Source organism: Phaseolus vulgaris, chromosome 5 (genome assembly GCF_000499845.2).
Source record: "Phaseolus vulgaris cultivar G19833 chromosome 5, P. vulgaris v2.0, whole genome shotgun sequence".
Taxonomy (NCBI): Eukaryota; Viridiplantae; Streptophyta; class Magnoliopsida; order Fabales; family Fabaceae; genus Phaseolus; species Phaseolus vulgaris.
This window is the reverse complement of record NC_023755.2, coordinates 19,094,635-19,110,717: the sequence shown is the minus strand read 5'-3', so window position 1 is coordinate 19,110,717 and position 16,083 is coordinate 19,094,635. Positions and strand designations below refer to the sequence as shown.

The 16,083-nt window shown below is 37.7% G+C and overlaps 1 protein-coding gene across 2 annotated transcripts in view; it reads left to right on the top strand.

The window, feature by feature from the left end:
• The first annotated feature begins 15,183 nt into the window (after positions 1-15,183).
• Positions 15,184-16,083, top strand: part of LOC137835249 (probable leucine-rich repeat receptor-like serine/threonine-protein kinase At3g14840) — a 32,339-nt gene continuing 31,439 nt past the window's right edge. Inside the window, exons 1-2 of one of the 2 annotated variants that reach the window (XM_068643658.1) lie at positions 15,184-15,619; positions 15,705-15,864. In XM_068643658.1, coding sequence (XP_068499759.1) covers positions 15,520-15,619; positions 15,705-15,864 — 260 coding nt within the window. In that variant the 5' untranslated portion in view covers positions 15,184-15,519. The remainder of the gene's footprint in view (positions 15,620-15,704; positions 15,865-16,083) is intronic. The other variant, XM_068643659.1, reaches the window with a different exon arrangement.

The window sequence follows — 16,083 nt, the reverse complement described above, 5'->3', positions numbered from 1 at the left end:
AGTTTTAAAATATTTTTTATGCAAATTGAAATGACAAAACAAGTCTTGGAATTGTAAAAGCACGCAAAATTGTACCACTACCCAGTTTGCTACGAAATGTTAGTGATTTAATGCACACGTCTGAAAACTAATTTTTCTATATTTATTAGATGAATTAATTATATTGATTAACATATTATCCTTTACACTTTTGAAAACACTGATATTTTTGTTTTTATTATATATAATATATTTATACTATAATTAATTTTTAAACCTTAATAATAAGGAGAAAAATCAACATTTAAAATAGTATAAAGCCAAAATTTATTTTATACTTACAAATATAGTGATTGAGAGGAGTTCCCTTAAATCCAAGAGGTTAAGACATATTTCAAAACTTTACGGTGCCCCAAATACCATATCATATCCGAGCGTACATTGGAACAACCAAAATAAAATAATGAATAAGCTATCATCATAATTAGTTTTTAATTTTTATATTTTTATTTTTTATACTTATAAATCAGTTTCTATTAAATGAATTTATTTAATTTTTATGTTTAATTAATTTTTTATATTTAATTTATTTTGTTATAGGAAATTAAGATGAATTAATTAAATGTTTTCTTTTTTAATTTTCATTAAATGAATTGATTTGATTTTTATGTTTAAGTAAAAAAAATTATATTTAATTTATTTTGTTATAGGAAATTAAGATGAATTAAGTAAAAAAAAATTATATTCATAATTTAATTTTTATTAAATGAATTTATTTCATTTTTATATTTAAGTAAATTTTTATATTTATTTTATTTTTTTATATGAAATTAAGATGAATTAAGTATTTTTTTTATATTCATAAGTTAATTTTTATTAAATGAATTTATTTCATTTTTATATTTAAGTAAATTTTTATATTTAATTTATTTTGTTATATGAAATTAAGAAGAATATACCTAGTCAATCTATCGAACAAGAAGATGAAATAAAATCTTTGTGAAGATATATCCAAAGTTAAGAAAAACTCCTAGTGGTGAAAATAATATGATCAAATGTAGTCTTTGTGATTTTTCATTCAATGCATCTTAAACTCGATAAGAGCTCATTTTATTAAAAATTAAGGGAGGAGGACTTAGAATTTGTCCAAGCGTGACACGTCAAAACTTGTTGAGTTAAAAAAATTAGACAAAGCAACATTAAAAATAGAAAATTATTCAAAGAAAAAAAATGTCCCTCAATCACATGTATCTGATGAAGGAAATAAAACAAATAATGGTGTTAGCCTAAAACTCAAAGGTTCTTTACTAGCTTCTTTCAATATTCAAGTGAGAGATACTCTAGATTGTGAAATTGCAAGAATGTTTTTTTCTTCAGGACTACCATTTCATTTAACAAGAAATCCTAATAGAAGTGCATTTTCTTATGTAGCTAATACTTCTAATCTTAGTGGATATGTACCGCCAAACATATAATAAATTGAGAGGTCCTTTACATTCAAAAGAAAGAATTCATGTAGAAAACCCTCTATAATCTATAAAAAAACTCGTGGAATCAGAAAGGTGTGATAATTGTTAGTGATGAGTGGAGTGATTCCCAAATAAGACCACTTATAAAAATTTTGGCTACCATTGAGAGTGGACCAATGTTTTTTAAGTCAATAGATGGATCTAATGAGATAAAGGAAAAATATTTTATTGTTAAACACAAGAGAGATGTAATTATAAAAGTGGAGAAGGGCTACGAATGGAATAAACGACCTAATAGAAAATGATTAGTGATGCGAGGACACTGAGGTTCTTAAAGGAAAGGTTAAGGACTTCTTTGAATCTAGATATAAAGGAGGGGACGATTTGCAGGTTAAATTAGATAATGTGACCTTCAATGTTCTAACGAAAGAGGACAAAAAACTATTAGTAGGTGCTATTAATGTAAAAGAAATAAAGGAAGCAATATGGGACTATGAAGGCTCTAAATGCTTAGGACCAGATGGGTAAAACTTTGGGTTTATCAAATTTTGTTGGGAGATCATAAAGGATGACATAGCAGTAGAGAATTTTGCGGAGAATGGGAAGTGGCCTAAGGGAACAAATGCCTCTTTTGTATCCCTAGTGCCTAAGGTCAGCCATCCCACTTGAACGAGAATCCACTTAAGCCCATGAAAATTAGGTTAAATAGGGGTCTTGAGACATAACCCTAGTGTGAAGATTGAAAGGAAAATACCATTGAGTGACTTGTAATCCAATTGGGAGAATAGGAGGTGTGAGAAACACTAGAGGAGGCAGTCCTCAAGGAAAACCATCCTGGATCTTTTTTTCATTCTTTCCTTGCGTGTAATAGTCATCATGAGTGACTAATTGTACCATTTGGAATTGAGAGTAATATGTTCAAACTCTTATGTATTGAGATGATATATGAATATAATATTTTGTTCTTGATTGATTATTGGTATTATTGTTTTGCTTCTAATTCTTGATCTAGAATCTTAAATTTGATTGGAAAGTACTTTTAGGGTTCTTGCCTAATCAATAATACTTAACATATTTGAGTGTTAGGAATAGACTTGAAATGTTAATTGCTATCAACGCCTGATCTTAATAATAAGTTGTTTTTATAAATATGCAAGGAATTGATATTTAGGAAGCATCTTAATAATTTTATATGCAAGGAATAGATATAAATGATTCTTATACATGCATCAATATCAAACCTAAGGGCACAATATTACCATGCTAATCAAAATACAAAAGAGTGAGAAAAATGAAACACAATCCCTATTTTTCCAATTGAAGCAACAACTTTGTGACTTGTTTTCTTATTAATTCTTTCCATCATAACAACTCTCAACAAACTTTTATTATTCTGTTTTATATTTAGCAAATCTTCTACTTGAAAATTCAACTATTCTTTGTGGGTTTGATATTCTTCATTGGGGACACATTATTACTTCTGACAACCCAGTGCACTTATCGTAAAAAATCATCACATGCCCAAATGCTTTATTAAGCTTTTATGCTAAATTGTGAAGTTGTGAAAATCTCGTTTACATATTTGGGTATGGTGGTGGGTGGATATCATAGGAGGATCAGGTTCTGGGATGGAGTTATATATAAGATTAGGAAAAGGCTGGACAAATGGAGGGGGAAGTTTCTATCTTTGGCAGGAAGTATTTGTATGCTTAGATCAGTTCTAACCTCCCTTCCCCTATTTTATCTATCTTTATTCAAGGTGCCAGTGGTAGTGGTAAATACTATCAAGAGCATTCAAAGAAAATTCATACGGGGATGGGGGAAGAAAGGTAGTTTGGGTTGCGTGTGAAAGGGTATGCTATTCAAAAGAGGACGACAGTTAGGGGTAAAAGATATTAGAACATTTAATAATGCTTTACTAGGTGTACCGATCAGTTGTTGACTGTTGGTAATGGTGAGCCACGTAAGTTGGGTCCCACAAGTGGCATGGGTCACTGCCTCGCAAACGGCATGCCCTTCGCAGTGACAGAACGGGTGATCCATTCACTCCTAGTGCAGGAATAGGATCAAGTGCAGAAGCCAATATACTTTGTGAGTAAAGTATTGCAAGGGCCTGAGGTAAGATACCAAGCCCTAGAGAAGGCAGCCCTGACAATGGTGTTCTCAGCAAGGAGACTTCACCACTACTTCCAGAGTTTTACCGTGGAGGTAATGACGGACCTGCTTATCTGCAAGGTCCTATAGAAGTCGGACGTGGCGGGAAGGATGGTACGATGGGCAGTGGAACTATCAGAGTTCGATGTCTAGTACGAGCCCCGAGGTCCTATCAAAGGCCAAGTCTATGCAGATTTTGTGGTAGAGCTCTCCTCGGCAGATGCACACCAAGAGGAAGCCAACTTCCGATGGGTGCTCTCTGTAAATAGGTCCTCTAACTAGCAAGGCAGCGGAGCTGGCGTCATCTTGGAGGGATCGAACGGGCTATTGATCGAGCAGGCCCTATGGTTCTCCTTCAAGGCCAACAACAATCAGGCGGAGTATGAAGCCCTCATCGCTGGCATGTTGTTAGCCAAGGAGATGGGTGTGCAAAGTTTGTTGGCGAAGAGTGACTCCCTACTAGTCACGGGTCAGGTGACAGGAGAATACCAGGCCAAAGACCCTCAGATGGCCGCATACCTAGGGTACGTCCAAGTTCTAAAGGGATTGTTCTCGGTGTTCAAGCTGGTACACGTCCCTAGAGAGCAGAATTCTCGAGCTGACTTGCTAGCTAAGCTCGCCAGTTCAGGAAAGGGGAGTAGGCAAAGGACCGTCATACAGGAAACCTTGAAGACATCTCGAACCTTCACAGCAGATAATCTGGTGGGGTTCCATCAGGTCAGCACGTCGAGAGGAGGGCGAGGAGTCATCGGTCACTGACTCAGGAGACACTGAAAACGCCCAGGATAAGTACATATTCGGTTCTTGGGGAAGAATCATTGCAGATCGGCCTAGTCGAAGGAAGAGAAATCTGGATGACGCCCTACTAGCGCTACCTGGATGATGGGATACTCCATTGGAACCCACAGAAGCCAGAAAAATAAAGAAAAATTCTGCCAAGTACACTCTCAACGACGGGGAGTTGTTCAGACACGGGTTCACCCACCCAATCTTGGTATGTGTAAGCGGCGACCAATGCGCACGAATAATGGCAGAGCTCCACGAAGGGATATGCGGGAGTCATATCGGTGGTTGATCTCTAACATCGAAGGCCATTCGTGCGGGATACTATTGGCCAACCATAAGAGAAGACTGCACGAGGTACGCACAACAATGCAAGCAATGTCAACAACATGCTGACTGGCATAAGCCGCCACCAGAAGAACTCAGGTCGATTCCCCTGGCCATTCCATACCTGGGGAATCGATATCCTGGGACCTTTCCTTTGGCGATACGACAGATGAAGTACCTCGTGGTTGCCATAGAGTACTTGACGAAGTGGATAGAGGCTGAGCCAGTGGCATAAATCACGACCCACAAGATTCACCACTTTGTGTGGAAGAACACAGTCTGCCGCTTCGGCGTACCGAAGCGTTTGGTGTCTGATAATGACACACAGTTTGCAAGCCAACAGCTGGGCAAGCTATGCATGGAAGTTGGAATAAAGCAGGTGTTCGCATCAGTCGAACACCCCAGACAAATGGGCAGGTCGAGTCTGCCAATCGAGTCTTGCTCAGAGGTCTGAAGAGAAGGCTCGAGAAGGCCAAAGGGAGTTGGGCAGAGGAGGTACCTAGAATCGTGTGGGCTTACAACACCACTCCCTAGTCCACCACCAGAGAGACACCCTTCCGCTTGGTGTATGGGTCGGACATGATGATTCCCGTAGAGATTCAGGAGAGCTCGCCACACTTCCAGAACTTTGTGGTTAAAGAGTCCAACGAAGAGAGAAAGGTGAACCTGGACCTACTGGATGAAGTCAGGGAGGAGGCAAGAATCAAAGATGAAGCCTTGAAGAGAAGGGTGGAGTACAAGTACAACTCCAAGAACCAAGCATCAATGGTTCTGAATGGTTTAGGACCCTAGTCCTTCTCCACAGACTTAACCACTAGAGCACAATGGTCTGAAACTTCCCTTCGCAGGACATATTGTTTACACATGGGCCAAAGCTGTAACCAATCTTCGGTTACAAACACTCTATCAATTCTACTCTTTGTCGTTCCATCAGGTTTAAACCATGTCAACTTCTTACCTACTAGAGGTAACTCTATTAAAAAGATGGAGTCAATGAAACTATTATAGCCAACTAACTCACTTGTCTGCTCTCCCTTACCACTGATGCCTTTCCTTTCACTTCTGCTTCTTACTGCATTAAAATCACCACAGAAGCACCAAGCTGGTTCGTGGGATGCCATTTTAGCTTTAGATAGGTCCTCCCATAAAATCTTTTTACCATTCAGCGAGCATGGAGAGTAGACATTTACCACCACACACTTAGAGTAAGTTTTTGTGTACTGGCCGTATATGATAATAAAGCCTGTTCCCATCAAATGACTTTCGTACTCAAAGACTTCTTTATGCCACATAGACAACAAACTTCCACTTCCATCGTCTCCTTTATTATGAATCCACCCCACTTTATTATCCCCCTAAAGAGAAAAACATCTTGCATCCGAGAACTCTTTTGACTTAGTTTCTTGCACACAAACAAAATCTGCTCCCTCCCTTCTTATAATTTGTCTCATATACCTTGCTTTAGTACCACCCCCCAAACCTCTTATGTTTAAGTTTACTATGATCATACAAACCCATCCTTCTTACCCTCCTCAATATTTCCCATAAACTCCAAATCTTTTGCTTCCAGGCACGAATATTCCTTGACAACCTCCTGTTCATCCCCACGACATGTGATCCCTACACGTCTACTGATCTCCCAGAGGCTAGATGGTTCCACCATCGAGTCAAATATAAACAACCGTTGGTTGCAATTATCAATATCCCCATCAGAGAGAGACATTGAGAACATACCTTGTCTGAATTGAGAAGTATTACCAGCCTGGGAGAATTTTGCGTTTAGTCTTGCAGAACGCCTAGGGGGAGAGTTTGACACTCCCAATTCCAGAAGACCTTTTTTTTGGGCCGTCGTTGAGAGGTTTTTAAAAGCTTCCCCACAGTCGCTTCACCTTCTTCTAGGTTTGACAAGTGACCTCCACCTTCGTGCATCACCCCTAGCCCGATTGCATCTTTCTTGGCTTCGCAAGGGTGACCAAAGTTTTGCAGCTCCACTTGTGGCAACTTCGTCTTCACCGTCCCACTCTCCGTTCCGGTGTTGCCAATGCTGCTTTTCTCCTTCGTAACATTCGGCTCTTCCCGGGAGGAGTTCAAAATCAGTTCGCCTTGCGAACCACCATTTCCATCCAAACTGCTTCCTTCCTCACACTTCGACCCATAATCCATCTGCATTGGGCCTGACTCGGATCCACCAATTGACGTTACCGCCTGACCCTCCGCTTCATGGGCCTCCATATTCTTGCTTAGGCCCATACCCGCTTCGTTAACTCTGTAGGCATTCCTTCTTTCTATGTCCATCATAGTTCTTGCCAGGTCAGCATGTGTACAGGGTATATTAGAAGCAAAACCGCAGGCTTGATCAAAAGCGTTGACAAGCCCAAGTTCCACAATTTCCTTCTGCTTATGCGTTTCTTCATCCATGAAAGGTTTATCACCTTTCCTCTGACACACTCTGCTAATTGAGGAGGTTTCCTCAATTAGAACCTTTGACTTATTCTTCTTTTCACCTACCCCCTTCCCTTCTGCGACCTCTTTTCCGATTAACTGGAATTCCTCCCCAACCCTGTGACTATGCTCCTCCTTACCACTTTCCACGGAGAAGACAGATACTTCAACATAGGTTTCTGATGAAGAAATACTATCAGAGGACTCATAGTTGTGATGGCACCCTTTGCAATGGTCTACTATGGAGACTGGAAGCTCCTCTACGATAGAAATACTTAGCAGATGGTCATTAACCTTCATCTTCTTTGCCACCCTTACATAGCGATCAACCTCTAGACGAACTTTCAGATGAGCGAACTGTAAATTTTCCCACAACAGAGATTAAAGTGACTGCTTCACCGACCACTCTTGCAAATCAGTCTTTGCTCCAAAGGGAGATCGGTAAACCATAGCACATCACCTAAACTTCTTTGTGGCTCGCTACCCGTGACACTGTTTATGGCTCGATACTTACAAAAAAGCTATCAAACCACTCTCTATTCAACTTTATCAACTCCTCCATGTTTTCTCCTTCTCTAGGTGTTAGAAGTGCTAGGTTGTCCCCCATAGATCTAACTCTTACCATGTTCATTCCTCCTCTTACTAATTCTTCTCCCAGCTAATCGAAGTTCAGACCAGCATTGTATTGACCTACTGCACTACTCTCCATCCATGGCAAGGACAACATTTGTGTTTTAAAGCCTATTTCCTTCCAGTCCCTTCGTGCATAGCCTCTAACAGCATCCGCAAAAGATTTTTTCTCCCTTTCTTCCACCCAGACCTCCTTCCCTTTCTTGAGCATGTTTTCAAAGGTATCATTTGTCTTCATCTTCTCATACTTGGGCCTCTCCATGTTCAGATGACGAGCATCATTTCTCTCCACCCTGGGACACTCCTCTTGGTGATGACGGTATTTCAGAATGTTCACGTTGAGTTTTCTATTCCCTACGTAAATTTGATCAAACTCCCTCCTCAGTTTCCCCACATTTCTCACATAAAAAACCTCACAAACCCGAATCTTCTACCCCACGTATTAAATCTGCGCGAAATGAAGACTTCTTTCACCTTTGCCCATCTTTAAAATTTTTTTAACATATCCATTTTTCCGAAGTCACTAGAAAAGTTTGAGAAGAAAAACGTTGTAAAATCGTTAGACATAAGAGGAGGTTTACGGCTTGTACCATGCCCTCCGCGTCTCACCGTAGCGTGTGCTCTGCTTCCCCATATGTTCCTCTAGAGGTGAGTGGGTTATCCTTGAAAGTGATTGCTTTTTCAATTCTTTCTAGAATATAACTTAGATTCGATCAAAGTCACACTTTTCTTCGATTTGAATGGAGGGTCATCATCTCCATCGCCACCATGGGCAACAACAACAAAGGCTTCAGCCTCAGAATACGAGTGCCAACGTGGATGTGACTGATAGGTTTCCCCCATGGAGCATCCAAGAGACTAAGGAGTTTCTCGTGATTCGTGCAAAGCTGGATCAGACTTTCATGGAGACTAAGAGGAACAAGCAGTTGTGGTAAGTGATCATAACAAGAATGAAGGAAAAGGGTTACCATAGAAGTAAAATAAATAAATAAATAATAATAATAATAATAATAATAATAAAAAATAAAAAAAAATAAAGTATTCATACATAAAACATCATCTTTTACTCTTTCACTTTTTCTTATTTATCGTTTTTCGTAAAAAATTCTCGGGCATAAAAGACGAAGTATAGAATGAAATAAAAATAAATTAATTCTTATTTATACATTTATAAATAACTTAAAGTTAAACTTTTAAAAAGTAAGTTAAACTAGCTATTAGTTTTTTTTTTCCTTTTCTTTTCTGTATATCAACTTATTTTGTTTTTATAAAATAATTATATTTTATTCTCTAAATCTGACTAAAAGATCTAATTAAGTTAAATAAACAAGATATTATGTTAGTTTTTGTTTAAAAAATAGGAACTTACATACTTCTCACGACATCTGAGGAACCACCCAGGAAACCATCAACCTTTCTCTCTCTCACTTTCTCAACATCTGACGAACCACCCAGGAAACCATCAACCTCTCTCTCTCTCACTTTCTCAAGATGGTGATGTTTCTAATTTTACTTATATAGCACAGATATGAACATTGACACAGAGATACGTATAATTTCTAAAATGTAAGATACGGGGACACGGATCTATATATTATATAATTTTGAATTATATAAATTGAAAATAAATATTTATGTGCAAAAGTATGTTTCATATTTTTTTGGAAGCAGACAAATATTTTTCATTACTGGTTCAAAAAAATTTGTTTCTTATTTTTATAATCATAAACCATTCATCAGCAACAAACATGGCAGATTCCTCTTCATTACCACATGACAACAATGAGTTCGATGGAAATCTTGTACAAGGGTTCAATGCCGAGCAAATTCATCAATTGGCAAAGGCTGTTTACTTGCTCAACAATAATGGTAAAAGTGAAGCGTTTATAAACGCTGCAGGTCTATTTGCTCATAACTCATATTAATTATGCTTTTACAAAACCATGGATTTTGGATAGCAGAACAACCGATCACATTGCATCTGATTCACAATTTTTCACACACACTTCATCATCATTTATTCCAAATGTTAATCTACCCACAGGCTCAACTGCGGCCATCTCATCTACAGGCACAATTAAATTCAATGACAATATCACTATCAAAGATGTTCTTTGTGTTCCTTTTTAGTAAGATAACTAGTGCACAAATTGTGCCGTTCTTTTTCCACATGGTTGGATCTTGTAGGACTTGGCCACAGGGAGGATGATTGGCTCGGGTAAACAATACGCAGGCTTATACTACATGTCCCCTCTTCCAAACCAAGCCCACACATCTCAAATTTTGACTGAGCCTGATTTATGGCACAAGCGCCTCGGACATGCTTCTCCGGCGCGTCTACAACTTGCATCTTCATTACTACCTATCAATAAAAATCTCATTTCCATTCATAATAATTGTATTGTTTGTCCCAAAGCTAAACAAACAAGGATACCCTTTCCTTTAAGCACAATAAAATCTTATTCTCCATTTAATTGATTGCATTGTGACATTTGTGGTCCTCATAAAACCCCTACTCATTTTGGAAAACGTTTTTTTTCTCACTATAGTCGATGACTATACTAGATGTACTTGGCTATTTCTTATGAATGACAAATCTAAAACCCAACATCTCTTACAATTATTCATTATATTTGCACAAAATCAATTTCAGACATCTATTAAAACCATTCGCGTTGACAACGGATTAGAATTTATTTCAATGCATGATTTTTTTCTCAAAAAAGGTATTGAATGTCAACGCACTTGCGTCTACACTCCTTAACAAAATGGAGTAGTAGAACACAAACATAGACACATTTTAAACACAACACGAGCCCTCCTGTTTAAGCCCAATTTACCATTAGAATTTATGGGGGAATGTGTTTTAACCGCCACATATATCGTTTGCCATCACCTTTACTAAAAAATAAATCACCTTTTGAGCTACTATATAATCAACCACCTTCACTTTCTCACCTAAAATCTTTTGGTTGCCTCTGTTACACAACTGTTGTTTCACCTAAGCAAAAATTTGATCCGCGCGCCTGAAAATGTATCTTCATTGGTTATCCTCACAGTAAAAAAACATACAAATTATTTGATATAGATGCAGGTATTGTTTTTACAAGTCGGGATGTCACCTTCTATGAAAGTGTTTTCCCATTCTGTCAACACTCTCAGACGCAATCCTCACATCCATTACCAGATATTTTTCCCGCCATTGACATTGACTTACCCACTTCTGTCCAACATTCACTTGATCCACCATCTTCTCCCACTAAACCTCCAGCATATCAACCTTCTTCTCCTACGCCAAGAAGTCCTGTACCCATTACCGAACCTTCTCTAGCCAACCTTCATGTTCGACGATCAAGTCGTACATCAACCCAACCTTCCTGGCTTCAAGACTACGTAACGGGATCCCAAGCCAATCATTCGACCACTGCCCAAGACCGGCTGAATGGAACCAGGTATCCTATGTATCATTTTCTTTCTAATTCATGATTTTCTTCTACACATAATGCATATCTTGCTAATATCACAACCACCAAAGAACCTCACACTTATGCTCAACCTATCCTTGATCCAAATTGGCAAAAAGCAATGGACGAAGAGCTTTCCGCCTTGTAGCTAAATCAAACGTGGACCTTGACACCGTTACCCACTGAACAAAAACCCATCGGATGCAAATGGGTTTATAAAATAAAGTACAACTCAGATGGCAACGTCGACAGATATAAGGCGCGCCTTGTTGCAAAGGGGTACACTCAAATTGAAGGTGTTGACTATTCTGAAACTTTTTCACCAACAGCAAAATTAACAACTTTGAGGTGTCTCCTCACCATTGCAACAACTAGAAATTGGTTTACTCACCAGCTACATGTGCAAAATGCCTTTTTACATGGCATATTACATGAAATTATTTACATGAACTTGCCACCCGGCATCATCGACAGGGGGAGAACATTGTATGTTGACTCAACAAATCCCTTTATGGTCTCAAACAGGCATCCCGGACATGGTTTTCAACATTTTCTCATGTGATTAAATCTGCAGGATTTCAACAGTCCAAGACAGATTACTCTCTATTCACAAAACAAAATAACTCATCATTTACTGCCCTTTTGATTTATGTGGATGATATTCTCTTGACAGGAAATGATTTGACAGAAATTCAGCGTGTTATAGACTGTCTATTACAACAATTTCGCATTAAAGATCTTGCAGACTTAAAATATTTTCTAGGGATTGAATTTTCCCGTTCCAAAGTTGGTATTTACATGTCACAAAGAAAATATGCACTTGATATTTTGCAGGATACGGGACTCACAAGTGCTCGTCCAGACAAATTTCCAATGGAGCAAAACTTAAAACTCACACCAGACGGTGGAGAGTTGTTAAATGATCAAGTCAAATACATACGACTTGTGAGACGACTGATATACCTCACGGTTACTCGGCCTGACATAGTATATACAGGCTCCACGGAAACCTCATTGGGATGCTGCAATTCGAGTCCTAAAGTAGATTAAAGGATCACCAGGACAAGGATTGTTATTTCCATCTGAGAACAATTTGACATTGACAACTTATTGCGACTTAGACTGGGGAGGTTGTCAGACAACTCGAAGATCAGTATCTGGGTATTGTATTTTTCTTGGTTCCTCTATTATCTCATGGAAATCAAAAAAACAGACAAACGTATCAAGATCATCTGCGGAAACAGAATACCGCGCGATGACCAATACTTGTTTGGAGATAGTTTGGTTGCGATATTTGTTGCAGGATTTAAAGGTGCCATGTAACTTGCCAGCTCAACTTTTCTGTGACAATCAAGTAACATTACATATAGCAGCAAACTCAGTATTTCACGAGTGCACAACATTGTAATAGACTGTCATATTGTGCGAGAAAAATTACAAGTTGCGATACTTAGTCCTTCATATGTACCGACAAAGTATCAGCTCGTAAATATTTTTACGAAGGCACTGGCCAAGGAACAGTTTTTGACGCTACGACACAAGTTGGGGGTTCATGATCTTCACCTACCAACTTGAGGGGGAGTATTAAGGAAATAATAACTATCAAATTATACACGATTATTGTATGCAAGTATTGTATGATATTGTGCGATATTGTGTGATATTGTACACAATTATATGTAATTAATTTAATAATTATAGAATCCTGGGATTAGTGGATCCTTACCTAATTAGTTTGTGATTTGGAGAGAGAAAGTCTCCATACACTTATATATATTTGCTATACATTGAGTGATGTAAATACACACAAGAGAATAAAAAATATCTCTTTTTCTTACCATTTTCTTATATCACTGCTCTTGGATATCATCCGAAGATCTTTTTCGTTTCTCATCTCTTGCGTGCTTCTATTATGACTAAGCACCTCCAAAAATGGTCTATGCGTTCAGAATCAAGGCTATGCAACGGAGCAGGTTCCATTTTGTTACATTTTTTTTAGGCTATGCAACTAGATATAAGAAAGACCTAATTCGCGGGAGAGTTTATGAATGTGGTGTGTATAGTACATTCGGGTCTAACACAAGTAAATATTCCTTAAAGGCGCCAAGGTCCAAGAGCACTAGGGTTTTCAGGGAAAGTTGCATGCATTGCACGTGAAGAATTAGGACACCTACATAACAGATGGACCCGGTAGATTGGTACATGAGTTGGTACCCTGGTGGTCATACTGTTAGATTCTGCACTCCAGAAAAGGAAGGTCCTCCTCGTAAACCTAATTTCGCTAGAGGTAAGGCTCTAGTGAGAGAAAGGTGGGACAATGAGTTAACCTAAAAACAACCTATAAAAGGTTAATGAGAACCTTAGTAAAGGTACGTAGGTACGCCATTTCTAAGACTGAAATTGTTTTACTTAAAGAAAGCTAAAAGATATCTCTAACCTGAGTATGTGACAACTAAAAGAAAGCTAGTAGACTCGACACTCGGAGCACACGACACAAATCCTATAAGCAACGAAGAAAGCGTAAATCCTACCACGTGCAAGTGACGCCCTATTTATAGGAAATCAAACAAGAGAGAGGTTATTGCGTCACCCGTTCGAAACCATTATATCTACATCCATCCAATGGTTAATATCACTCGGCATACGAAATGACACATGATCTCAACCATTTAATACATCTGATTAAACAATGCGCATCATAATGACGACCTTTTTCCAAAAAGCAAATGTCACATCTCTGCAACGCATTTAATACCTCTTGCGGTCTTGTGACACCTCAGGAACTACAACGGTCATCTCCGACTCTTTAGAAATTCATTTCTTCGAGCCTAGGGGGCAAGTGTACCGGACGAGCCAGTCTCGATCTCGGTGACCAACCGCCTGAGTCAAATAACATATAACATACATAATGAATACAATAAATAAAAGTTACAACTAGCGTTGAGTGAGTCAATGCACATCCCGAAATATCCAGGAAATATCTCCAATTTAATAGATAAAATAGATTAAATCGAAGATACAGTTCCCTGATATTAATGAACCACTGCACACGTTTGTTAGCAACTGATGTCCAGACCATATGGGTCAAAGCCCACAAAGTAATACTATAAATAAAGCTCTCGAGAAAGGAATAAGGTACGTTTCTTCCATTCACTAAAAACACTTCTCAGAGCCATTACTCACTTGAGCGTTAAAGTACCTTTTGCAGGTAATCCCCCGACCGACCAAGCACCAACATCGAAGGAAGAAGACCTTAAACGAGAAGACCACCGACACGTCAGTAATTGTACGTCCAGGTACTATCTGACCCCTCAATTCACACATATACAATAGTGATCCATGAAAAAGATAATTTTGAAAAAAATAATTTCTAAGAAGGGATAGGTTATACTCTTAGAGACTTAAATTCACTTAAGAATTAACTATAATATTATTTTATTTATGTTAATTTTTATTAAAAAAATATAATATTTTATTATTAAAATAGGAAACATTAGCCAACCTAATTTTAAAGTTGCTCTATATAATAGTCTAATGATTGGTAAGTCAAGCCATCTCCATTCTAATTTCATGCTTGTGGAAAAGTCTTTGTTAGCTTCCTTTTCACTTTCCTCGTCGCCGGTACATCAAATAAAGGCACTTCAATAATTGAATTTAAAACATTAGCCAGACAAGGTAGACTTTGACTTTTAATAAATGAGTTTGGATATTTTTCTTAACAAACACTTCAAAAATAAATACCTAAACTGTTTTTAAATTTAATTTATGTAAATTTAGTTTTAATTTATAATTTATAATTTTTATAATTGTCTATAAAGAAGTTTATTTAAAATTATATTTAAATCCTTTCCCCTTTTATCTTTTTTTTTCCTGGACTTTTCCAAAGTTCTCCTTCTTTAGTATCTAAAACCGCAGCTTGATCTCTCATGGTCTACTATGACAAAATTATCTACTCTAATTTTATCTATTTTTCTTCGACTAAAAATTAAATTTTATCTTCTTTTTACTTTCCATATTTTATATTTTCACTCCACAACACCAGTATAGATGACTGCAACAGTAGTTTGATCTGTGGTCTTCTTTGATTATTCCTACTATTAATCCAAAGTCATTTTCTTCGCTTTCCCTTTCATTGCCGAAATTACAATGAAACTACGTTCTCTCTCAAATTGCAAACACAAATACTCCATGTATTATCTACCTTAAAGTTTTTCATATGCAACCCATCTGAGCTTTCTTTTCCACTATTCCTAATTCTATACTCAATCAGCATGAAGAACATCTCTCCCTCTCAATTTCTCTTCCTTTCACTCCTTCTGCTATGCTTCACATCCCTTGCCTTTGGAGAAAATACCACTCACCCAGAAGAAGGTACTGTATATATATATATAAATATTAAGATGTATGTAAGTTTGGAAGATAACTAAGAGTTCCTTTGAAATTTGCCTATGTACAGTGAAAGCTCTAAAAGATATAGGCAACACCCTTGGTAATAAGAATTGGGACACAAATATAGATCCATGCAGTAATCAACCTCCCTGGACTGTGAGTAAGGATATAAATGTCACCTGCAATTGTTCTATCCCCACTGACACCTTTTGCCATGTTGTTTCAATGTAAGTTTCTTTATTTAATGCGTTCCCTTTCCTGTGAAATTTGGAGATATTTTCCCCAACTTTGATCTGTTAGAACAACTATGAAACTAGATGCTAGTAGCAGACCAGCTGTCCAATAGAAGTAGAGTGTTTGCTGGTATAGGGCTTAGTTATGCAAAACACAATAAATTCCTCCTTGCTTTGGGTGTTTTCTCCTCTGTTTTGGAGAGCCCAGAATAT